The sequence below is a fragment of the Poecile atricapillus genome, chromosome 33 (assembly GCF_030490865.1).
Source record: "Poecile atricapillus isolate bPoeAtr1 chromosome 33, bPoeAtr1.hap1, whole genome shotgun sequence".
Classification (NCBI taxonomy): Eukaryota; Metazoa; Chordata; class Aves; order Passeriformes; family Paridae; genus Poecile; species Poecile atricapillus.
The window spans coordinates 381,760-406,301 of record NC_081281.1 but is presented as its reverse complement, the minus strand read 5'-3'; the positions used below and the strand labels follow the sequence as shown (position 1 = coordinate 406,301).

At 69.6% G+C, this 24,542-nt stretch overlaps 2 protein-coding genes across 2 annotated transcripts; both read right to left on the bottom strand.

Moving 5' to 3' along the window:
* Nucleotides 1–386: 386 nt before the first annotated feature.
* On the bottom strand, nt 387–14,448 carry DENND4B (DENN domain containing 4B). The gene is made up of 26 exons (XM_058860187.1): nt 13,813–14,448; nt 13,433–13,685; nt 13,290–13,359; nt 12,434–12,603; nt 12,079–12,320; nt 11,930–11,996; nt 11,783–11,841; nt 11,557–11,701; nt 10,771–10,946; nt 10,575–10,675; nt 9,883–10,098; nt 9,653–9,798; nt 8,467–8,606; nt 8,275–8,398; nt 7,779–7,985; nt 6,789–6,917; nt 6,563–6,701; nt 5,406–5,929; nt 4,602–4,724; nt 3,779–3,954; nt 3,472–3,589; nt 2,590–2,823; nt 2,412–2,511; nt 1,457–1,622; nt 1,315–1,379; nt 387–1,227 (listed from the first exon to the last, which is right to left on the bottom strand). The coding sequence occupies exons 1-26, from the start codon at nt 14,106–14,108 to the stop codon at nt 1,082–1,084; spliced, it is 4,332 nt and encodes a 1,443-aa protein (XP_058716170.1). The 5' UTR covers nt 14,109–14,448; the 3' UTR covers nt 387–1,081.
* Nucleotides 14,449–15,761: 1,313 nt separating this feature from the next.
* Nucleotides 15,762–24,324, bottom strand: CRTC2 (CREB regulated transcription coactivator 2). The gene is made up of 14 exons (XM_058860669.1): nt 24,102–24,324; nt 21,703–21,804; nt 21,443–21,553; nt 21,278–21,339; nt 20,765–20,833; nt 20,152–20,255; nt 20,041–20,070; nt 19,867–19,946; nt 19,740–19,789; nt 19,310–19,554; nt 18,300–18,724; nt 17,449–17,652; nt 17,100–17,274; nt 15,762–16,862 (listed from the first exon to the last, which is right to left on the bottom strand). The coding sequence occupies exons 1-14, from the start codon at nt 24,270–24,272 to the stop codon at nt 16,642–16,644; spliced, it is 2,049 nt and encodes a 682-aa protein (XP_058716652.1). The 5' UTR covers nt 24,273–24,324; the 3' UTR covers nt 15,762–16,641.
* Between the last annotated feature and the right edge of the window lie 218 nt (nt 24,325–24,542).

Sequence of the window (24,542 nt, the reverse complement as noted above, 5' to 3'; positions counted from 1 at the left end):
CGCGGGCGGCGCGCGGTGGCGGCGCGCGACTTCTCCCCCGGCCCGCCGGGGAGTTTTGGCCCCTCGCAGCCGCCGTAGCGGCCCCGGGCCCAGTACCGGCCCGGTTCCGCCCCACGTGGCGCCGGTGCGAGGCCGCGCGTGGCTCCGGGGGCGGCCCCGTCTCCGGGGGTACCGGGAAGAACCCGCGCACGGCCCCGGTTCCGGCGGAGCGGCGGCGCGCGGGGCCCGGCGGGCGCGAGGCCCGTGCCAGGATCCAAGATGGCGGCGTGAGGGCAGCGGCCGGGCCGTGCCAGGGCCGAAGATGGCGGACACGGCCTCACCCCCCCCCCCCCCACAGCCCCCAGACCCACCCCAAGACCGAAATAAATCGCCCTGGAGGCAGCGGGGAAAATACCGCAGCAGCTTTTATTTACAGGCCCCTGGGGCGGGGGCTGCTATTGCACAGTGCGAGGGGAGGGGGCGGCCCCGAACCCCCTCCCGATGGCCACCGAACCCCCCCGGGGGGCCCGGGAGAGCGGGGGGGACACAAACCCAAACCCAGCTGCCCTGACACCTCCTGAGGGGGGAAAAAAACCACCCCAAACCCCCCCCCGGCTGAGAACCGGGGCAGAAACGAGGAAGGGGAACCCCCCCAGAGCCGCCCCTGCCCGTCCCATCCGCGCTCTCACTCTGCGGGGGGGAATAAATAAATAAAAATATTTTAACACTGGCATAGAAAACCCGTCGTGAGCCTGCGGGTTACGGGGGGGGGGGGGGGTCTCTTCTCCCCGCCCTGGAGCATTTGAGGGGGGTCCCGGGGGTGGCCTGGGGGGTCCCTGTCACATTTCGGGGGGACCTCGTGGGGGTCCCGTTTAACACTGGCTGGGGGGTCCTGTGCCCCCCTGGAGCTTTTGGGGGGGTCCTTGTCCCCCCCGGAGCTTTTGGGGGTTCAGCACTCGGGGGGTCCCTGTGACACTTTGGGGGTCCCGTTTAACACTGGCTGGGGTGGTCCTTGTGCCCCCCCGGAGTTTTTTGGGGGGTCCTTGTCCCCCCCCGGAGTTTTTTTGGGGTTCCTGTGCCCCCCCCGGAGCGTTTTTGGGGTTCAGCACTCGGGGGGAGCCCCGAAGGTGCGGCGGCAGTCGGAGGCTTTGGCGCTGGGGGGCTGCGCCCGGCGCCGCCGCAGCTCGTCCCGGCCCAGGGCCCCCCCGAGCTTGCCCAGCGCCGAGCGGTACCGGCGGTCAAAGGCGGCTGTGGGGGGCGAGAGAGGGGTCAGCCCTGAGCCCCCAGACCCCCTGAACCCCCCAGACCCCCCCAGACCCCCCCCGAGCCCCTCACCGATGTCCGTGTGCTCCCGGCCCAGCGCCGCCAGCGTCAGGAACAGCAGCTCCCGGTAGATGCTCCTGCAGGAGGAGCCGTGAGGGGATTTGGGGGGGATTTTGGGAGGATTTTGGGGGGATTTGGGGGGCTCTGCCCGTACCTGTGCAGCGTTCGGGGGGCTCCAGGTGCTGCCAGGGTCTCCAGGAAGAGCCCGATGGCTTTGTGAACCTCGTTGAGCCCCACGTGGCTCAGCAGGGCCTCGAGGAAGGGCAGCGAGAACGGGGGGGCCGGGGGGCCCCAGGGGTGCAGCCGTGGGGGGATGTTACCTGGGGGACCCCAAAGTGTCACCCCAGAGTGACCCCAGCGTCCCCAAATCCCCTGGGGGATGCCCCCAGTGTCCCCAGCGTGTCCCTGAACCCCTGAGCTTTGCTCTTCTTCCCCTGCTCCTTCCACCCCCCGGTGTCCCCCATCCCCAAACCCCCAAACCCCCAAACCTCCACACCCCCAAACCCCCATTCCCACAACCCCATTCCCCCATCCCCAAACCCCCAAACCCCCAAACCCCCACACCCCCAAACCCCCATTCCCAAACCCCAATTCCCACACCCCCATTCCCACATCCCCATTCCCCCATTCCCCCATCCCCAAACCCCCAAACCTCCACACCCCCAAACCCCCATTCCCAAACCCCAATTCCCACACCCCCATTCCCACATCCCCATTCCCCCATTCCCCCATTCCCCCATTCCCACATTCCCAAACCCCCATTCCCATCCCAACTCCCCAAATCCCCATCCCCATTCTCCATTCCCAAACCCCCAAATCCCCATTCCCACACCCCCACACCCCCAAACCCCCATTCCCACAACCCCATTCCCATCCCCATCCCCAGACTCCCAAACACCCATTCCCACATTCCCATCCCCATCCCTGTTCCCCATCCCCATCCCCATCCCCATCCCATCCCCATCCCCGTTCCCATCCCCGTTCCCATCCCCATTCCCCATCCCTGTTCCCCATTCCCCATCCCCATCCCCATCCCCATCCCCGTTCCCCATTTCCCGTTCCCATCCCCATTTCCCCATCCCCGTTCCCCGTTCCCGTTCCCCGCTCACTGTGCAGCCTCCACAGGACGTAGAGCGGGGGGCAGCTCTCGGGGTCGGGGCTCAGCACATCCCACAGGAGCCGCACACGGACGCGGGAGGGCTCGGGGGGCTGCGGGCCGGGCCGGGGGGGGTCAGCACAGCCCCACCCCGAGCCCCTCCCAGCCACCCCCAGCCCCCCAAAGCCCACCTGGGGGTCGCGGGGGGCGTGCTGGGAGCCCAGCAGCAGCAGGGGGAGGTTGCTGGGCAGGGCCAGGCGCTGGAAGTACCACACCAGGTTCCAGTAGATGATGGGGTGGCTGTCCACGAGCTCGGGGCGCGCCAGCAGCTCCCCGCCCTCGTTCTCCACCAGGCTCTCCAGCTCCTTGCGCAGCACCAGCGGGCTCAGGTAGGCGAAGGCCACGCGCTCCCAGCGCCCCGGGGGCTGTGGGCGGGGGGACCCCCGAATTAGAGCGGGGGGACACCCCCTGCCCGTTCCCTGGGACCTCAGAATGGTGGGGGCACACTTGGGACCCCCGAATTAGAGCGGGGGGACACCCCCTGCCCGTTCCCTGGGACCTTGGAATGGTGGGGGCACCCTTGGGACCCCCGAATTAGAGTGGGGGGACACCCCCTGCCTGTTCCCTGGGACCTTGGAATGGTGGGGGCACCCTTGGGACCCCCGAATTAGAGTGGGGGGACACCCCCTGCCCGTTCCCTGGGACCTCAGAATGGTGGGGGCACACTTGGGACCCCCAAACTGTGGTGGTGAGGGACCCCCTGCCCAGCCCAGAACCACCAAACCCGGCAGGGACCCCCCCAGAGACCCCAAATCCCAGGTGGGACCCCCCCAGAGACCCCAAACCCAGCAGGGACCCCCCCAGAGACCCCAAACCCAGCGGGGACCCCCCCAGAGACCCCAAATCCCCGGTGGGACTGTCCCAACCCCAAATCCCAGGGATGAGGGACCCCTCCCCATTTCCAGCCCCCACAGGGATCCTCCCCCACCCAAAATCCGGGGTGAATCCCCCCCCTCCCCATCCCCAGGCCCCTCCAGGCCCCCCCAGCCCCGGGCCCGGTGTCCCCCCGGTACCGGGGTGTCGGCGCAGCCGTTGCAGAGCTCGGGGGTCTCGTCCAGCTCGAGGCAGCGCCGGCGGTCGCTGAGCACCGGCCCCTGCGGGGAGGGGGGCACCGGGCCGGCCCCGGGGGGGCTGCGGGAGAGACGGGGGGGTCACGGGAGCACCGGGGGACGTTTGGGGGTCCCCAGAGGACGGATGGAAGCAGGAGGGGACATCAGGAGGGCACTTGGACATCGGGGCGTCCCCACCGAGGATGGGGGTCCCTGAGGTTGTCCCTGGGGTCCTCCAGGAGTTTTCCGGGGGGGTCCCCGGGGCTCCCACCTGGGGGGGCGCCGGAAGTCGCGGATCTCGATGCTGAGGAAGGGCACGAAGGAGCGGGAGCAGAAGGGGCAGGAGGTGTTGAGGTTGGAGTCGTCCGAGGTCCAGCCGGCCATGAGCTCCTCGTCGAACACGAGCCCGGCACAGCCCGGGCAGCGCGAGCAGCTGGACAGCAGCACCTGGGGGGCAGCGGCCTGAGCTGGGCTCTGACCGGCCTGAGCTGGGCTCTGACCCCCCAAACTGGGCTCTGACCCCCCAAACCAGGCTCTGACCCCCCCAAACCGAGCTCTGACCCCCCAAACCAGGCTCTGACCCCCCCAAACCGGGCTCTGACCCCCCAAATCGGGCTCTGACCCCCCCAAACCAGGCTCTGACCCCCCCGAACCAGGCTCTGACCCCCCAAATCGGGCTCTGACCCCCCAAACCGGGCTCTGCCCCCCCAAACCGGGCTCTGACCCCCCAAACCGGGCTCTGCCCCTCCAAACCAAGCTCTGACCCCCCCAAACCAGGCTCTGACCCCCCAAACCAGGCTCTGACTCCCCCAAACCGAGCTCTGCCCCTCCAAACCGGGCTCTGACCCCCCCAAACCGGGCTCTGCCCCTCCAAACCAAGCTCTGACCCCCCCAAACCAGGCTCTGACCCCCCAAACCAGGCTCTGACCCCCCCAAACCGAGCTCTGACCCCCCAAACCAGGCTCTGACCCCCCAAACCAGGCTCTGACCCCCCCAAACCGGGCTCTGACCGCCCTAAACCAGGCTCTGACCCCCCAAACCGGGCTCTGCCCCCCCAAACCGGGCTCTGCCCCCCAGCTCCCTGCCCTGCTCACCTCCAGGGCGGGGGGCTCTGTCCCTGCTGTCCCCTCCACCGAGGGCTCGGCGCATTTGGGGGCGCCGCTGCTGCCCCCCGAGGCGTCCGACAGGTCCAGCTCACTGCCCAGGGACACGGAGCTCTGGGGGGGACACGGGGTCAGGGGGGGCACAGGGACACGCGGTGACACAGAATGACACATGGTGACACACGGTGACACACGGTGACACAGAATGACACACAGGGACATGCGGTGACACACGGTGACACACAGTGACACACAGTGACACAGAATGACACATGGTGACACACGGTGACACACAGGGACACACGGTGACACACGGTGACACACGGTGACACACGGTGACACACAGGGACACAGAATGACACATGGTGACACACGGTGACACAGGGACACACAGAGACACACAGGGACACACAGGGACACACGGTGACACACGGTGAGACACGGTGACACACAGAGACACACAGGGACACACAGGGACACAGAATGACACACGGTGACACACAGTGACACACGGTGACACACGGTGACACAGAATTACACACAGGGACACACGGTGACACACGGTGACACACGGTGACACACGGTGACACAGAATGACACACAGTGACACACAGGGACACACAGGGACACACGGTGACACACAGTGACACAGAATGACACAGAATGACACACGGTGACACAGAATGACACACGGTGACACACGGTGACACACAGGGACACACAGGGACACACAGGGACATGCGGTGACACAGAATGACACACGGTGACACACGGTGACACACAGAGCCCCGGTACCTCGGACGCCGTGGACTCGGGGCGCTCCCGGGGCCGCAGCAGGGTCTCGGCGGGGCTGCGGCGCGAGGAGGGGTCCCCGTCCCTCTGCTCCGACCCCCGGCGCGTCCCGGGCTCCCGGGGGGGCTCGGTGGGGCGCGGGGGGGGTCGCTTGCCGGGTGACAGCAGCTGCTGCAGCTTGGCCGCCAACCCCCGGCGTGGGGTCACCCCCCCGGGACCCCCCCCGGGACCCCCCCCGGGTCCCCCCTCGTCCCCGCCGCTCTCGTCCGTGGCGATGTCCGAGAGGCTCCCGTCGGCCGAGCCGGGGGGGCCCCGCGGGCGGGGGGGCGGCGGGCTGGGGGTGACGGGGAGCAGGGGGGGCTCCCCCGGCCCCGCCCGGGACCCCCCCTCGGCGCGGCTGCTGCCGGGGAAACTGAGGCTGCCGCTCTTGACCAGGCGCGGGGCCGGGGCCGGGTCCCGCAGGCTCCGGCCGGCCCAGGTGGTCTGGCGCTGCAGCGGGGGGCGCGGGGCCGGGGACACCCGGTCACCTGCGGGGGACACGGGGGTCAGGGACAGCGGGGCCGGGGGGACCCGGTCACCTGCGGGGGACACGGGGGTCAGGGACAGCGGGGCCGGGGGGACCCGGTCACCTGCGGGGGACACGGGGGTCAGGGACAGCGGGGCCGGGGGGACCCGGTCACCTGCGGGGGACACGGGGGTCAGGGACAGCGGGGCCGGGGACACCCGGTCACCTGCGGGGGACACGGGAGTCAGGGACAGCGGGGCCGGGGGGACACGGTCACCTGCGGGGGACACGGGGGTCAGGGACAGCGGGGCCGGGGACACCCGGTCACCTGCGGGGGACACGGGGGTCAGGGACAGCGGCCCCCCCACTCACCCCACTCACCCCCCTACCCCAGGGGGGGACAGCGGAGCGCCACCAGGGCATCCCCAGACCCCCGAGACACTCAGAGGGGCTGAATCACCTGCGGGGGGGTGACAATGTCCCCCCGTTCCCCCCCAGGTCCCCGAGACGCTCAGAGGGGCTGAATCACCTGCGGGGGGGTGACAATGTCCCCCCGTTCCCCCCCAGGTCCCCGAGACGCTCAGAGGGGCTGAATCACCTGCGGGGGGGTGACAATGTCCCCCCGTTCCCCCCCGTTCCCCCCCAGACCCCTCACCCGGGGGGTCTCCGGCCGCGCTCCGCCGCTCCCGCAGCGGCTGCCGGAACTGCGCCGCTCCCAGCACCACGTTCCGCAGCTTGGCCCAGCGCAGCCGCCCCCCCTGCGTCCCCGCCGGCCACTTGCTCTCCAGCACCGCCTGAAGGGGACACGGCGGGGTCAGAGGGGACAGGGGACCCCCAGGACCCCCCCCCACCCCAGCCCGGGTGTGTCCCCTCGGGGTCACCTTGTTGTAGTAGCCGTAGGTGACGGTGTTGGGGACGATGCCGGCGCGTTTCATCTCCAGCAGGACGCGCACGGAGAGCACGGGCTCCCCGTACTGCCCGCACAGCTGCATCAGGATGCGGTAACACACCTGGGGGCACACGCGGTTATCCGGGGGGGAAAGAGCCCCAGGAGCGCACAGACCAGGCTGTGCCCACCCGGGGATGGCCACTCCAAACCCCCCTGCGCAGCCCCGGCCGCCCTTTCCAGGAGGAGTTTTCCTGAATATCCCCCCTGAGCTCCCCTGGCCCAGCCTGAGGCCGCTCCCTCTCCTCCTGTCCCTGTTCCCTGGAGCAGAGCCCGATCCCCCGGCTGTCCCCTCCTGCCAGGGAGGAGCCAGAGCCAGAAATTCCCCCTGAGCCTCCTTTGCTCCAGCCTGAGCCCCTTCCCAGCTCCCTCAGGAATTCTCCAGCCCCTTCCCAGCTCCCTCAGGAATTCCCCATTCCCTTCTGCCGCTCCAGCCCGTTTGTCCCTCCTGTCCTGAGCACCGGACACAGCACCGGCCGCTCCCCTCGGCAGCCGCTCCCTGGACACCTCCGGGCCCGGTGGCTGCGGCGCTGCCCACCCCAGACCCCCTTTTGGGCCAGGATTGGGTCAGGATTGGGTCAGGAGTGGGTCAGGAGCGGGTCAGGAGCGGGTCAGGAGTGGGTCAGGAGCGGGTCAGGACTGGGTCAGGAGTGGGTCAGGAGCGGGTCAGGAGTGGGTCAGGAGCGGGCCAGGAGCGGGTCAGGAACGGGTCAGGAGTGGGTCAGGAACGGGTCAGGAGCGGGTCAGGAACGGGTCAGGAGCGGGTCAGGAGCGGGCCAGGAGCGGGCCAGGAGTGGGTCAGGACCAGGTCAGGACCAGGTCAGGAGCGGGCCAGGAGCGGGCCAGGAGCGGGTCAGGAGCCAGGCCAGGAGCAGATCAGGACCAGGTCAGGAGCGGGTCAGGACCAGGTCAGGACTGGGCTCACCTCGTCGGGCAGCACCACCTTGTGCTGCTCCATCTTGCGCAGGACGTCGTAGGCGAGCTGCAGCGCGCGCAGCTTGGCGGGGGCCGCGCGCACGTGGGTGGGCAGGTACAGGAACCACAGCCCGTAGCAGTGGCCCAGCAGGCACCGCGCCCACAGCTCCGGCACCGCCGACGACTTCTGGGCCACCCGCTGGGCCACCTTCATCTCCTGGGGACATCGGGGACCAGGGACAGTCAGGGGGTGGCGGCTGAGACCCTCAGTGCCGTGCCCAGGTGGGCACCTGTGCAGGTGTCACAGCTCATGGGGACACCAGTGCCAGTGTCCTGCCACCTGTCCAGGTGTCACAGCTCACAGGGACGGTGTCACAGCTCCCGGGGACACCAGTGCCAGTGTCCTGCCCCCCGTGCAGGTGTCACAGCACACAGGGACACCAGTGCCAGTGTCCTGCCCCCCGTGCAGGTGTCCCAGCCAGCCGTGCCCAGGTGCTGCCCCTCACCTGCTTGGTGCGGCGCGGGGCGGGGCTGCTCGGGGCGCTGCTCCGGGCCTGGCACAGCTGAGCCACCAGCGGGTCCCGGGGGGGCTCCAGGAGCTCCGGGCGCAGCGTGGGGAACCCGTCATACCTGGGCAGGGGGCACAGGTGAGGGGGGTTTGGGCAGGGGGAGGCGCAGGGAGGGCCCGGGGGTCTCACCTGTAGCGCGCGGGGGGCTCGGCCCCGTCCGGCCCCGCCGGCTGCTCCGGGGGGGTGATGAACACCGTGTGCTCCCCGCCCCGGGGATCGTCCAGCTCCATCAGGGGAGCGTCCTCGGGCTTCTCCAGATCCACCTGCACCTGGGGACGGGCCACGGGGTCACGGTGGGGACACGGGGACACGCTGAGGGGACACGGGGACACACCAAGGGGACACGGGGAGACACAGGGACACACCGAGGGGACACCGGGACGCACCGAGGGGACACAGGGACACACCGAGGGGACACGGGGACACACCAAGGGGACACGGGGAGACACAGGGACACACCAAGGGGACACGGGGACACACCGAGGGGACACGGAGAGACACCAAGGGGACATGGGGACACACCGAGGGGACACAGGGACACGCCGAGGGGACACAGGGACACACCAAGGGGACACGGGGACACACCGAGGGGACACGGAGAGACACCAAGGGGACATGGGGACACACCGAGGGGACACAGGGACACACCGAGGGGACACAGGGACACACCGAGGGGACACGGGGACACATTGAGGGGACATGGGGACACCGAGGGGACACCGGGACGCACCGAGGGGACACGGGGAGACATTGAGGGGACACGGGGACACACCGAGGGGACACAGGGACACACCAAGGGGACACGGGGACACCGAGGGGACACGGGGAGACATTGAGGGGACACGGGGACACACCGAGGGGACACAGGGAGACACAGGGACACACCGAGGGGACACAGGGACACACCGAGGGGACACAGGGACACACCGAGGGGACACGCTGAGGGGACACAGAGACACACCGAGGGGACACAGGGAGACACAGGGACACACCAAGGGGACATGGGGACACACCGAGGGGACACGGGGACACACCAAGGGGACGCGGGGACACGCTGAGGGGACACAGGGACACATTGAGGGGACATGGGGACACCGAGGGGACACCGGGACGCACCGAGGGGACACGGGGACACACCAAGGGGACACAGGGACACATTGAGGGGACACAGGGACACACCAAGGGGACACGGGGACACGCTGAGGGGACACAGGGACACCGAGGGGACACAGGGACACACCGCGGGGACACAGGGACACACTGAGGGGACACAGGGACACACCGAGGGGACACCAAGGGGACACCAAGGACACACCTTGTCCACGCAGGTGTCGAAGAACTCGAGGCAGGGCTCGCGGTCGCTGGCGAAGGAGCAGTCCTCGATGAACTGCGTGAAGAGCTGCGTGCGCAGCAGCTGCCCGTAGAAGCGCTGGTACGCCCGCTCCCGGGAGCGCAGGAACCCTGCCGGACACGGGGCCAGGGGTCAGTGGGTGGGCTGGGGGGAGATGGACGGGAGGGAACAGCCCCCAGGCCGACCCCACGCACCCTGCAGCGCGAAGAGGCTGCCGGCGTCGCGGCCGGCCGGGGCGGGCGCGGGCGCGATGGGGCGCAGGAAGGAGCGGTAGCCGCGCAGGGCGCAGGCCATGAAGCGCAGGAAAGCCGCCCGAGCCTCCAGCTCCAGCTGCGCCCGGCGCGCCCCCGCGGCCTCGGCGTCGCTCAGCACCAGCTCCGGAGGCTCCTCCTCGCCCGGCGCGCTCAGCACTGCGGGGACACGCGCACGGGACGGCGTCAGGAACCGGCCCCGGGGCTGGGCCCGGCTGGAACGCTCGGGAACCGATGCCCGGGGAAGGAGGGAATGAAACCAAAGCCCTGATCCTGCCTGGAAAATGTTCCCTCCCAGGCAGGGGGGGATTCCAGGGGGTCCCTCCCAATTTGGGCTATTCCATGACTCTGTAACAGCAGAGGTGGGGGATGTGGCAACCCCTGAGACCCCCTGGGACACCCCCAGACCCCCCAGGACACCCCCAGGACCCCTGAAACACCCCCCAGACCCCCCGGGACACCCCCAGGACCCCTGAAACACCCCCAGAACCCCCCAGAACACCCCTAGGACCCCTGGGACACCCCCAGGATCCCCCAGAACACCCCCAGGACCCCCCAGGACACCCCCTGGAACACCCCCAGACCCCCCAGAACACCCCCAGGACCCCCAGAACACCCCCAGGACCCCCACTCACGCTCATCCAGCTGCTGGGACAGGCTGTGCAGCGAGGCCAGCAGCACCTTGCAGGGCCGGCGGGGCAAGGCGCGGGGCGACAGCAGCTTCCTCTCCTCGCTCCTGGGGGCACAGGCACGAGAGCAGGGCGGGACCCCCTGGGACCCCCCCCGGGACCCCGGCACGGCCCTCCCGCCCCCAGCCCCGGGGACACTCACTGGAAAATGGTGTTGGTGTCCAGGTCGACGAAGATGACGTCGCGGGGGGGCTCGTAGAGGTCGAAGTAGCTGGAGTGGATGCCTACAATGAAGGGCACGGGGGCACACAGCACGTCAGCCAGCGCCAGCGGGCACAGCGGGATGTAGGGGCACTGCCAGCGCAGGGGGAAGATCATCTGGGGACAGGACGAGGGTGGTCAGCGCGGCGGGGTCCCCCCAGGCGGGACGGGGGGCCCAGCGCCGCAGGGTTGGGGTCTCGGAGCTGCGGGACCAGGATCGCCAACGCCACGGGACCGGGATTCCCGCTCCTGTGGGATCGGGGTCCTCAGCACAACGGTCCCCAGCCCCACAAAACGGGGATCCCCAGCCCCACAAAACGGGGATCCCCAGCCCCACAAAAACGGGGATCCCCAGCCCCACAAAAACGGGGATCCCCACCCCCACAAAAACGGGGATCCCCAGCACTGCAGGTCCCCGGCACCGTGGGACAGGGATCCCCAGCCCCACAGGACAGGGATCCCCATCACTGCAGGTCCCCAGTGCCACAGGACAGGGATCCCCAGCCCCACAGGACCAGGATCCCCAGCCCCACAGGACCGGGATCCCCAGCCCCACAGGACAGGGATCCCCAGCCCCACAAAACGGGGATCCCCAGCACCACAGGACCGGGATCCCCAGCCCCACAGGACAGGGATCCCCAGCCCCACAGGACCGGGATCCCCAGCCCCACAGGACAGGGATCCCCAGCCCCACGGCGTCCCCGCCGTGTCCCCTGCGGTCACTCACCGCCACCAGGGCTTCGCCCACGCTGGTCAGGACATCGGGGCGCAGCGAGTGGATGAGCAGCTTCTGCTCGGTGAGGACGGCCACCAGCAGCGCCACCGCGTTGTCGGGGCCCAGGTTCTGCAGCAGCGTCAGGAAACTGGCCCCGCTGCGGGGGAGGACACGGCCTGGTCACACCCACGGCCCCCTCCCCACCCGTCCCCCACCCCAGCAGCACCCCCAGTCGCACCTGAGCGGCAGCGGGGAGGACACGGGCCGGCACAGCAGCAGGCTGTCGTACGGGGACATCTGCAGGGACACGGGGACGCGCTGGGGGACGCGCCGGGCCGGGCCGGGCCGGGGGGCGGCTGCCAGTCCCCCCCAGCGGGCGACTCACCTGCACCAGGATGCGCGGGCGCTGCGGGGACGGGAAGGGCACGTTGTGCATGAAGTGGGAGATGTGCCTGCGGGCGGAGCGGCCCCGTCAGAGGGGGGGTCACCGCGGGGCCCCCGCCCCCCCCGGGGCCCCCCCTGCTCCGCGCTCACGTCTCCAGGGGCAGCACGTGGGGGCCCGAGATGGAGTAGCGGTAGATGAACATGAGGAACTTGCGGAAGACGTCGAAGAAGGGCCAGTGGGACAGGACGCAGATGCTCTTGCGGGTGTGCAGGGAGCGCCCGGGCACCGGCCGCCGATCCACCACGCTGAGCAGCCCCAGGCGCAGCGCCTGCGCCTCCGACAGCCGCTCCCGCGGGAACGCCTCGTGGAACTGGATGGCGGCGCCGTACACCTGCGGGGCGCGGCCGTCAGGGTGCGGGGAGCCCCCGGCACCGGGGACCCCAGAGCAGCGGGGCCGAGACCCCCGGGACCCCCATCCCACGCCCCCCGAGCCCCCCGTCCTGCCTTGTCCCCCGAGGCGCCGGTGAGGACGAAGGTGGAGAAGACGGGCAGGGGGTACTTGGTGCCCACGGGCCAGCTCTCGATGGTGGCCCCCATGGGCAGGCAGAACACAGGCACCGACTCGGGCAGCGGGAAGGACTCGCTGTCCTGCTCGGGGTAGCGGCTCAGCAGCCCTGCACGGACACAGGGACACATGGACACACGGACACACGGACACATGGACACACGGACACATGGACACACGGACACACGGACACACGGACACACAGACACATGGACACACGGACACATGGACAACAGACACCAGGATCCGCCCCCCAGGTCATCTCCCCCAGCCCAAAGAGGAGGTGGCAGCCAGGTGAGTGCCCACAGCTCCACAAAACCACCCCCCAAAACTTCCCCCCAACAGGAAACCCAACTGACCCCGATCCCCAGTAAGAAACCCCATTGTCACCCCAGTAAGAAACCCCATTGTCACCCCAGTAAGAAACCCCATTGTCACCCCAGTAAGAGACCCCATTGTCACCCCAGTAAAGGACCCCATTGTCACCCCAGTAAAGGATGCCACACTTCCCAGTAAGGGATGCCACTGTCACACCTCCCCAGTAAGCGACTCCAGTCCCAAAGGCCTGGCAAAGCCCCCCCAGGGGCGCTGGGGCAGCTGAAGGCTCCCAAACCCCCCCTGTGCTCCCCAAACCCCCGTGAGGAGACCCAGGGGCTCCTGCACCTCCCCTAAATCAGCCCCGCATGAGCTGCGGGGGATTAATTAACACAGAAAATAATTTTAGAAATAAAAATGACAGTAAAGGACTCTGGCTTCCCCTGGGGGGTCCCAGAACCCCCAGCCCGAGATCCCCACCTGCCTCGTAGACCAGTGTGTTGTCCTTGGCCACGGCGATCTTGTAGCACAGGAACAACGCGGGGCCCCACTGCAAGGAGGGGTTTGGGGCTCAGCAGGGGCTGGGCAGCACCAGGGGGGCAAAAGGGACCCCCCAAACCCACCATGCTGGTGTTGAGGTTCTTGTCCACGCGGCAGAAGGTGTGGGGGGTGCTCTCGCCCTTGCTGGGCATCACCAGGCAGATGTCGGTGACCCCCAGCGTGTGGTGGCCGGGGGGCTCGGCCGCGCGCCGGAACGTCAGGAACGTGCGCTGGTGGCCCGGGGAGCCCGAGGCCAGGTTGGCCGAGCGGCTGTAGGGGGTCGTGTCCAGGATCTGGTAGCCCGGCTTGGGGCGGTCCTTGCCCTCATAGTGCACCCTGAGGGGGGAGAGGGCTGAGGGGACCCCCAGGAGCCGGCACCGGCACCTCCCCAGCTGTGCCCCCAGCCCGGAGCTCCCCACGGGGCTGCCGTGACCCAGAGCACGACTCGGCTCCCCCCACTCACCCCAGCTCGATCAGGGGGGGTTTGTCCCGCCCGCGTTTGTAGCACAGGAACATCTGGGGGTTGTTGAGCAGCCCCGCGTTGAGGTCCACGGGGTGGCCCGACGTGCTGGTCTCGATGCAGGTGAAGCCCTGGGGCACCTCCTCGCCCTGCGAGCGGATGATCACGGCCACGTCCGTGATGGGCTCCCCGGGCCGCGCCGGCCGCGGCTGCTGCTCCTCCTCCAGCGCCCGCGACGCCTCCGCCAGCCCGGCCACCACGAAATAATCCACGAGCTGGGGCGGCTTCTCGTCCGACATGGCTGTCACAGCATCTGCGGGGACACGGGCGATGCCGCCACCCCCGCCGCGGGCCCGGCCACGGGAAGGGAGGAGGTTTCCGGTCACGCCGCGGGACACGGGCACCCCCCGAACCTTCCGGGCAGCTCCCCCAGCACGGGCAGGTCCCGTCGGCACAGCTCGGAGGAAGGAGCCGCACCCCGGGGCACCCCCGGGCCGGGCACGGCGCCCCTGCCTTGGGGAGCCGCTGCCTCGCTGTGCCCGCTCCTGTCCCCAGCACCGCCGGTGCCCGCAGCACGGGCTGTCCCCAGAGCCCCGCAGTGTCCCCAGAGCCCCGCAGTGTCCCCAGCACCCCCGGCTTGCCCACCGGGAGCCCCTGGAGCCGCCGGAGCCGGGGAACGGGGGCAGCGGGAAAGGGGAAGGAAGCGGCGCCGGGCCCCGAGCGCCCGCCTCACCCCGGGCTCCCCACACCGGGGGAGCGACACGGCCCCGAGCCCAGCGCGGACACCCCCGCACGGCCACGGGGCTGGCACCGTGACCCCGGCAAGGCACCCCGGCTCTGGAGGTCACGGTCCCCGCACCGAGGGGTCACAACCGGCCGGGAGCGGTGACAGCCCCTCACACGGGGCCCGCTCCGCGCTGGGGACAGTGACAGCCCTGCCTCGGGGGTCACCGCCTGCGGAGGGTCCCCCATCCCCTGTCCCCCCCGGTGACCCCCCCGGAGGCTCCTCTGTCCCCGTGTCCCTCCGGGTGACGCCTCCGGAGGGTTCCCCGTCCCCACGTCGGTCCCGGTACCCCCCGCTCATTACGGGGTCCCCATCCCCGCGTCCCCCCGGTGACTCCCCCACTCCGGCCCCACAGGCGGCCGGGTCCTGTCCTCGGCCTCGCCGGTCCCAGACCTGGCCCCGCAGCCCCCGCGGCCCCGCGGGACCCCCGGTCCGGACCCCCCGGGCCCCCCCGGTACCTGCGGGCCGGGCCGGGCCGGGCCGGGGCCGCGTCTCTGGGCTCCGCCGGGCCGCGACCGCGCGCCCGCCCGGCCCCCGCCCGCCACAGCGCCCCCTGCCGGCCCGGAGGACTCCCGGTGCCCGCCGGGGGACACCGCCCCGCCCCAGGACCCCCGAAACCCCCCCCGGACCCCCGAAATCCCCCCAGAACCCCTGAAATCCACCCAGGACCCCCGAAATCCCCCCAGGACCCCCGAAATTATCCCAGGACCCCCGAAATCCCCCCCAGAACCCCCGAAATCCACCCAGGACCCCCGAAATCGCCCCCGGACCCCCGAAATCCCCCCCAGGATCCCCGAAATCCCCTCCAGGACCCCCGAAATCCCCTCCAGGACCCCCGAAATCCCCCCCCGGACCCCCGAAATCCCCCCCCCGGACCCCTGAAATCCCCCCCAGGCCCCACAGAAACTGCCAGACACCCCTCCGACCTTCCCCAGGAAGCTCAAGGAGCCCCCACAGAACGTGGGGGACCCCATTTCCCTCCCCTCAAAGGGGAGCCCTTTGCCCCCTCCCCATTAAGGGACCCCCTTGTTCCCTCCCCAGGGCAGGGCTGGGGGGGGCTGGAGCAGCTGAACCCCCCCACTGTAACCACCCCAAAAATCAACCACACGCCAACAGGGGAGGATTTAATTAACATAGAATATATTTTAAAAAATAATAATAATAATAAATCACTCTGGCTCCCTCCGGGGGGGGCCCAGGGCCCCCCACCCGCGGACGGGCCCCCCCCGTGCTCCCTCGGGGGGGGCAGTTTGGGGGGGGGGCAAAGTTACAAGTGCTTTCTACACGTCCCCGGTAATTTGGGGGGGCTGGGGGTACATATGGGGGGGAGCGGGATTTCTCCTTAAACATGATGATTAGCCGGAAAAATGATAAAGTAAAGGCAGAAGCGGCCCCCCCCGGGGGTCTCTACCTACGGGGTTATGTACAGCCAGCCCGGGGGGGTCGGGACCCCTCCGCCGGGGTCCGGGGGTGCCTGCGTTGCCCCCCTCCCCAGTTTTCCCAGGGATTTCCCAGGAGAACAGTGCCCGGTCGGGTCTGGGGGCGGGAATTCGGGGAGGGGCGCTGGCCGGAACCCCCCCAGGCTTGGTTGGGGCGGGGTCGCCTGGATTGTCTCTCCCTCCCCGCTTTTCCCGGCTCCGAGGTGGGGTCGGTGGGGGCTGGAGGGGGGAACTGGGGGGGCTGGCGGTGCTGGGGACCCCCCCCCCCAGCCTCGCTGGATTCGGATGGAGCAGAAGGAGCCCCCTCCCCGCTCTTCCCAGGGTTTTCCTGGGCCAGCAGTGACCGCTGGGGCCGAGGGGCATTCCCGGAGCGGGAATTGGGGGGCGGCGCTCGGAGCCCTCCCCAGCCACGGTCTGGGGGCTCCGTGGGGCCGGCAGCGCCCGGCCGGAGCCCCCTGCCCGCTTTTCCCAGGCTTTTCCCAGGATTTTCCCGGCGTTTTCCCAGGCTTTTCCCGGCGTTTCAGCGCGAGCGCAGCGGGCGGCGGGGCCGGGGGGCGGCCCCGGGGCCGGGGATGGCGGGGGGGGCGCGGGCCCGGAGCCCTCCCGGGCTCACTGGAGCCGGTCGGAACGGAAGGAGTCCTCGACGGCGGGGTCGGTGAGCAGCGCGCAGGGGTCGCTCAGCATGCTCAGCCCGTCCAGCGTCAGCGGCTCGATGCGCAGCTCCTCCTCCAGCCCCCCCAGCCCCCCCAGGGACCCCCCCTCCACCTCGAAGCCCGGGACCCCCGCCAGCGCCGTCGCGATCTCCTTCGACAGCCCGGGGGGGGAATCGCCTGCGGGGAAGGGCGGGGGGGACACGGGGGTCAGCACGGCCCCGGGATGGAGACCCCGGGCCGAACCGGGACCCCGCCCCCGGCACCACCCCAAACCCTCGGCGCAGCTCCCCTGACACCCCCGATCCCCCAAACAGCCCCCGGCCCGCCCCCCCCGTGCCCCCCTGTGCCCCCCCATGGAACCCCCAGCCCAGCCCCCCAGCTGTGACACCCCAGGACACCCCACGGAGCCCCCACCTGTGAAGATGATGTTGGGGATGGGGCCGTGGCGGCTGCAGTTGCTCAGGTTTGGGCGGTTCAGGCCTGGGGGCTCGTAGCCCCCCTCGCTCGGGGGGTAACTCAGGGCCCCCAGCTCCTCGGGGAACCCTCCGCTGTTCCCGGGGGGGCTCTCCCCGATCCCGAACTGCTCCAGCTGCGGGGAGGGACACATGAGGAGAGACCCCCACCGAGGGTCCCCTGGTCACCCCCCCAGAGGGTCCCCACCCCCGTGCAGGGTCCCCTGACCCCGTGGCCACCCCCCAAAGGACCCTCCTGAGGGGATCCCGTCCCCAGTCCCATCCCCAGGCCCCCCGTGCCCCCCACTCACGCTGCCCAGGCCGAAGTCTCCGGGGGGCTGTGCCAGGGGCTGCCCCAGGGCGGTGCCGGGGGCGTAGGGGGGGTTGTAGGGGCGCGGGGCGGGCGCGGGGGCCCGCGGGGGGGGCTGGGGGCCCAGCAGCATTCCCGGCTGTCCGTAGGGGTACGGCGGGAGCCGCTGCTCCGCCGGCAGCTTGCTGGTGTCCAGGGGGACGCCCTGCGGAGACAGCGGGGAGGGGGCGTCAGCGCCGGCCCCCCGAGGGTGGGGGGCTCCCCCAGCCCCCCCGGCACCGGCAGCGGGAGCCGTCCCTGAGACCCCCGGAATCGGCCTCGGCTGCGCCCGGACCCAGGGCGGGCCGGGGTCCCCTCGGAGGGGAGGGGGGGCCTGGGAGGGACACGGGGGTCCCCCCCACAGGCCCTGAGCATGGGAGGGGTGGGGGTGAGGGGGGCCCTGGGGTGTGGGTGAGATGAGGATGGAAACGAGACGAGGAGTGGAGGAGGAGGGGAAAGAGGAGCACGAGGATGAGGAGGTTGAGGACGAGCAGGACAGAGAGGAGGATGAGGACAAGGAAGAGGAGGATGAAGACGAGGAAGAGGAGAAAGAAAAGGTCCAGGACAAGGACAAGGCAGACAAGGATGGGCAAGAGGAGAAAGAGAAGAAGAAAAAGAAGACAAAGAGGAGGAACACCAGGGTGGGAAGGAGGAGGATGGGGAAGAGGACGAGGAGGAAGAGGACAAGGAAGTGGAAGAGGAGCAGGAGGAAGGGGAGGAGGAGGAGGAGGAGGGGGAAAGGAGGAGGAAAAGGAGAAGGAAGAGGCCGAGGAAGAGGAGGCGGCGGCGCTGGAGCGTGGGGACGATGCGTACCTGGGTGATGGAGGACAATGTGGGTGACATTGTTGGTGAGAACTGTTTGGGGTGCTGCCGTCTGCAGTCGCCGGCCACGGGCAGGGACAGGGGGCTGAGCGGGACCCGCCGGCGGGGCGAGGTGGCCGCGAAGGAGCCCCCCAGCCCCGAGGGCAGGCTGGGGTTGCTGGGCGAGGACTGGAGGGGCTGGCTCCGGGGGGACGTGGGCAGCGAGGGGTTGGAGAGCGAGGAGGACAGGGAGGAAGGCAGGGACTGGTTGGAGAGGGAGGAGGGGATGGAGGAGCTGCTGTGGGAGGACTGGAGCGAGGGGTTGCTGAGGGAGGCCTGGAGCGAGGGGCTGCGCAGGGAGGCCTGGAGGTTGGGATTGCTCAGGGAGGACTGCAGGGACGGGTTACTCAGGGAGCTCTGCAGAGGTGAGGGGAGTCCTGTGGGGACAAAAACAGAGAGCACCGTTACCCCGGAACAGCCCCGAGCCCCGAGGCCCGGCCGGGGCTCCCGGGGGATGGAGGGGGACGGAGCGACCAAAACGATGGAGACGGACACAGGGACGGACACACACCCCGGGCAGGGGGACAGCGGCGTGAGGGGGCACCGGGGTGGGAGATGGGCTCCTCCCAGACCCCTGATGCCGTCACACCCCATGGAACGAGAGCCGGGCTCCCCCAGGCCCCCGTGGGACCCACAACACCACTGGACCCCATAGGGCAGGAGGGCGACAGGGTGGGAGCTGGGCTCCCCCCCCACACCCCCATGGGACCCCCAAATCCATCAGACCCCATCCCCACCCCACCCCCAGACTGCTGAGGCTTCATCCCAGACCGGGATTCCAGGAGCTGCCGACTGCTGCCACGGCCACCCCAGGACAGCGCCTGGGAGTGGGAGGGGGCTTTGTGTCGCCCCACACCAGCCAGGGGTCCCCACCTTTGCTGGACACTGGCTGGAGCGTGTCCCCCACACGAGTTCCCAGCCTGGGGATCCTCCCTGGCCCCCCGTGTGCCCCCGGGGCTCACCTGGGGGGTCGTAGCCCAGCCCGACGCCGCCGCTGCCGCTGATGCCCAGGTGGGTCATGGTGGTGGCCAGGTTGGAGGTGCTGCTGCCCCCGCTCAGGGGCGGGTACGGGGCCTCCTCGGGGTCCAGGGGGGTGGGCAGAGGGGACGGGAAGTGCAGCGTGGTCAGGTCGGGCAGGGACCCCCCGGTGTTGAGGGCCGAGGGCATGAGGGGCACGTTGGCAGGTTGATCCGGGGATGGGAATACGCTGGGTGAGCGGGGAGAGACAGGATCAGGGCAGGAGCGGGGCTGCCTCCCACAGCAGCCCCTGCCCGGTGCCCCCCAGTGTCCCCCTGCCCACCTGCAGCCCCTCCCCAGTACCCCCTGCTTCCAAACATCCCCCTGCCCATCTCCAGCCCCTCCCCGGGACCCCCAGCCCCTGTCAGCACTCACTGGATTCCCGGGACCTCGCAGGAGCGCGGCCGGGCCGAGGAGGACGAGAGCTGTGGGATCAAAGCACAGGAGTGAGGCCAGGCCGGGCCGCAGGGCTGGGGGACACGGGGGGGACGTCCCCACCCACCTTCTTGGTGTCCCAGGGCTTCAGCGAGTGCTTGTTGTCATCGAAGTTCTCTTCGATGGGAGGCACTTGGAAAAGAAACACTGGCAAGGGGGGGCAGGGGTCAGTGTCAGGGGGGTGAACACCAGAGCCCCCCGCACACGCAGCACCTGCGGGCACACCTGGCTGCCAGCTCACCTTTGCTGTCCGAGTCGCCGTCCAGGAAACCTGTGGGGGAGCAGCAGGGTCAGGGGGGCTCAGAGGGGAGGGGGCTGCCCCGGGACCCCCGGGGGGTGTGGGGGATCTCACCGGCGCGGCGGCCGGGGGGCGGCCCGGCCTGCGAGGGGCCCAGGTAGGCGTCCTGGGGCGCGGGGTTCATCACGCTCGTGTGCAGCGCCGAGTCGGAATTCGTCCTGGAGACGGGGAGAGACGCCTGGATCCGGGCTCAGCCCTAAGCCCACCCCACTGACAGCCCCCAGCCCCAGCCCTGAGCCCCTCCTGCCCTTCCTGTGCCCCCTCCCCACCGGGATCCCTCTCCCGTGCCCCCAGACGGGCTCTGCTCCCGTCTCCTCCACCTCCCCCTGCCATGGGGGGACAATGGCACCCCCTGGGACCCCCGGGGACCCTTTAGGGGCTGGGGGCACCCGGGGTGTTCCCAGTGAGCTGTTCAGAGGTGGAGGAGGGCAGGGAAGGGCTGGGAAAGGCAGCTGGGGCGAGTGACAAAGAGGGACATTGTTCAGCTGTGGCACAGGGGAGGACAGGGACCCCTCCAGCGGGGGGCCCCGAGGGGGAGTCAGGGGCCACCTCCTCCCCAGGGGGGTCCCAGGACCCCCCCAGGAGTCCCCAGGGCCACTTCCTCTGCAGGGAAAGGCAGGAGCCTGGCTCGGGGACAGGGAGAGAACGGAATCAAACAATCCATCACCTGTTGAGAGCTGAGGGCAGCCGGAATAAATGTCCTTTTTCCATCGGGAAATTGCTCCAGGGCATGGTCCTGCAGAGGGAGAAAGCGGGATCAGGGGAGGCGATGGGGTGGGGGACACGGAGCCCTCAGTGATCCATGACCCCATTCCTCAGTGATCCATGATCCATGGCAGGGCTGGCAGTGGCAGGGAGATGGGATGGGGACAGGGACATGGCTGTCACCCCCCATACCGGGACAGAGACACTCGGGGCAGGAGCTGCAGCTTGGATTTCTCACCTGTCCCTGCCCCTGGGGATTCCCCTCGGTCAGATCCATCCTCCTGGACAGAATTCCTCCCCAAACCCTCACTTCATGGGACAATCCGGGAACCTGAGAGGCCGGAGCTTCCCTCTCCCAGCGCTTCCCTCTGCCCCATCCCAGTTCCCAGGACTGGCGGCCGTGCCGGAGCCTCTCCCACTCCCAAACCTCGGGGATGGGAAGGGGCAGCCGGGATCCAGGGAAAGCAGGAGTTACCTCCTCCAGCTGGGCTCAGGCGGAGGCGACAGGTACGTGGGTCCGTAGGGAGAGCTGTCGATGTGGGGGGAGCGTTAAGGGCCACACCGAGAGCCGGGGGCTCCCGAAGCCCGCGGGAAGGGCGGGAGCGCCGGGCCGGCGCTGGGGACACGGGATAAAGGATATCTGCCGGACGTAGCGGCGCAGGGGGGACATCATCCGGCGCGGGTCCCGCTGGACGCGCTCCACCAGCCCGTGGTGCCGCGTGCTCCGCGTGGAATCCAGCGGTGACGGACCCTGCGGGGAGTGGGTGAGCCCACCCGGGAAACGGGCTCAGGACCAGCTCGCCCTTAAATCCCGCAAGTGGCAGCGGGTGAAGGGATTTGGGAACATCCCCTTGTCCCCATCCTGCCCTGGACACCTCCAGGATCCCCCCGTGGAGTCACCTGGAATTCGGGAACGCCGGTGCCGATCTGGTTGACGTTGGGCAGGGAGCCGCTGTAGAACGGCCCCCGGCTGTGGGCCAGCCGCAGCTTCTGTGCCTGCAGCTGGGGGGACACGGGGGACACGTCAGGGGGGCCTTGGGGTGTCCCCAAACTGCCCCTCACAGCCCCGTGGGACACCCAGGCTCCCCTTCCCACGGAGATCCCCGGGGGACACGTCGGATCCGGCCCCTTCCCACACCCACGGGCGCTCCAGAGCAGGATGGATGAGGGTCGGGATTCCGGAGAGGGAATCCCTGTTCCACATTCCTGGAGCAGAGGCTCCGCCCGGCAGCCCCGCGTCCCCCCTGTCCCGGGGTCAGCCCATCCCCGCGGATCCGGAGGGATTTTCCAGCAGGCACCTCGTCCACACCAAGGCCAGCCCGGAGATTGCAGCGCCGAGCGGGACTCAAGGCCAGGGGAAGGAGCCACAGCAAAGCGCAGAGGGAGATAACGGGACCCCAGGAAAACACTGCAGAGCCGGGATCCCGCACTCCCGGCCAGGGGCCTCATCCCGGGACAGGGAACGGAGCCCTCCAGCAACACGGGATGGCCCAAAACCCCCGTCCTGACGGAGCAGAGCTCCCCTGATCAAACCCACACCCCAATCCTGAGCTCAAGCCACGGGAATCCCCTCTCCCTCCGGAGCTGGGGGTCCCTGAGCAGATCCAAGAGCTGTTGGTCCTCAGTGCCTGGAGAAGCCCCAGGGAAAGAGAAGCTGAAGCCCAAAAAACAGCTGACAAACGGGAAACGTCAAATTCCTGAGCGTAAAACAATAGAAATCCAGATCCAGAGGGAAAAACAAGGGAAAAAACCCAAAAAACAGGAGATTTAGGCAGCAGCTGGCAGGATTAATGCCCGGAGCTGCGCTGGGGCTTAAGGTCTTGGGATCGCGCTCCGAGCTCGGAGCCAGGATCCCTGCGGGAGCCCGGAATCCGGGAGCAGCCCAGAAACAGCCGGGAAAAACTCCAGGAACCACGGAGCAAAGCTCGGGGGGCTGCAGATCCCACCCAAGGGGAACAGATCCCGGAGGAACCAGCCCAGGCAGAGATCAGAGAATGAATTCCCGGAGGAATGATTCCAGGCAGGGATCAGGACAGTCCCGCTCCCCCTGCTGCACATTAACCAGCTGTTTGCTCTGCAAACACGGCAGAGGCTCCGGCCCATTCCCAAAATCCCTGGGGATGGAAGCACGGCGGAGGATCCAGCCCATTCCCAAACTATCCGTGGATGCTCCACCCCATTCCTGAACTCCCCAGGAACGGACAGAAAGCTCCAGCCCGTCCCCAGACTCTCCAAGGGTGTCCCTGTCACTGCGCCAGTGACATCCCAGACCCGGGCTCCCAGCAGACCCGGGAGCCAGGGGCTTCCCAACACAAGAATTCCCGGTTTTTAAAGCTCTGCTGGGTATCCTTGCATCTTCCCAGGGACAGAGCTGCCCCCGTGCCCTGGAACAGCCTCTCCGTGTCTCCCCAGATTCCCCTCGCTCCTCCATCCTGCACTTTTGCTGGGAAGGACCGAATTCCACCAAACCCCGCGACCACGGACACGGAATTCCCACAGGTCTCGGGGGGCAATTCCCGACCGGGAATCCTCCCGATGCTTTCCCGGAGCATTCCTGAGATCCGTCCGAGCAGCCCTCGGGGATCTGCCGAGCTGGAGTTATCCCGGATCGCATCCCGGGATCCCCGCCTTTCCCGGGCTCCGAGCAAAGCCAAGCTGAGCATCCCCGGGATGAAGCGTCCGCCGGATCCCGCAGAGCCCGGGGAGGATCCCGAGGCTCCCCGGGGACAGGGACAGAGCCCGGGGCTCCGCGGAGGGGACGCGGGGTGGGATCCGAGGGATCGGGGATCCTTTTCCCACCCCAATTCCGGGAGCTGCGCTCGGAAGCGGCGCCGGCACGCGGGACACGCCGGGATCCGCCGGGATCCACCGGGATCCACCGGGATCCCCCTGGACCCCTCCAACCCCCTCCCCAAAACCCCCGCAGCCCCCTCCAACCCCTCCAGAGCCCCCCTGGACCCTTCTACCCCCGACCCAAATTCTTCACAGCACCCCTTGACCCCTCAAACTGCCCCCAACATCTCCGCAGCCTCCCTTGTCCCCTCTAACCCCCTCCCCAAATCCTCCACAGGCGCCCCCATCCCCTCACGACCCCTCCGGCCCCTCACACCCTCGCCCCCCCCGTCCTTCCGCGACCCCCTAAATCACGGCCCCCGCCGTCTCCTCAAGACCCCCCTCGGCCCCTCACGGTTCTCCCGGGCCCGCACCCCCTCAGCCTCGGTCGCCCCCAGCCCCTCACGGCCCCTCCGCCCCGGCCCCCCGCGCCCCGCGGCGCATCCGGCGCGGCGGCCCGTCCTCACCCGTGTGGAGCAGATCTCCATCATCACCTCCTCGAAGGCCGCGGTCTCCTCCGCCTGCCGCTGCTTCTGCAGGGCGATCTTCTCGCTGAACTTGCGCGGGTTGGACGCACCGGCGCCGGCCGAGGGTCCCGCGCCGGGCCCGGGCCCGGCCCCCGCGCCCGCCGCCGCCATCTTCCCCGCTCCACCGCTCCGCCGCCGCCGCCGCGCGCCGCACGTCGGGATCTGTAGTTCGACGGGCAGGGCCAACAACCGCGGGTTCTGCGTGCCTGGACTACAGATCCCAGCGGTGCGTGCGGGAGCCACGCGGGGAGCACTGGGACATGGAGGCGCCGGGTTAGGGGGTGCTGGGTGCGGGGGGAGGTGGAGACTACAAATCCCGGAGAGCGCCGCGAGGGGACAGGGGCGGGGCGGGGAGGCGTGGCCAGAGGAGAAGGGGTGGGT

Coding starts and splice junctions, on each gene's coding strand:
- DENND4B (XM_058860187.1), bottom strand. CDS start 14,108: ATGTCGGACGAGAAGCCGCCCCAGCTCGTGGATTATTTCGTGGTGGCC. Junction 11,842..11,929: donor GCCCGCGCATCCTGGTGCAG/GTGAGTCGCCCG, acceptor GTGTCCCTGCAG/ATGTCCCCGTACGACAGCCT. Junction 2,824..3,471: donor ACGGCTGCGCCGACACCCCG/GTACCGGGGGGA, acceptor CCCCGCCCACAG/CCCCCGGGGCGCTGGGAGCG.
- CRTC2 (XM_058860669.1), bottom strand. CDS start 24,272: ATGGCGGCGGCGGGCGCGGGGGCCGGGCCCGGGCCCGGCGCGGGACCC. Junction 19,555..19,739: donor TGCGAGGTCCCGGGAATCCA/GTGAGTGCTGAC, acceptor CCGCTCACCCAG/CGTATTCCCATCCCCGGATC. Junction 18,725..19,309: donor GCTGGGCTACGACCCCCCAG/GTGAGCCCCGGG, acceptor TTGTCCCCACAG/GACTCCCCTCACCTCTGCAG.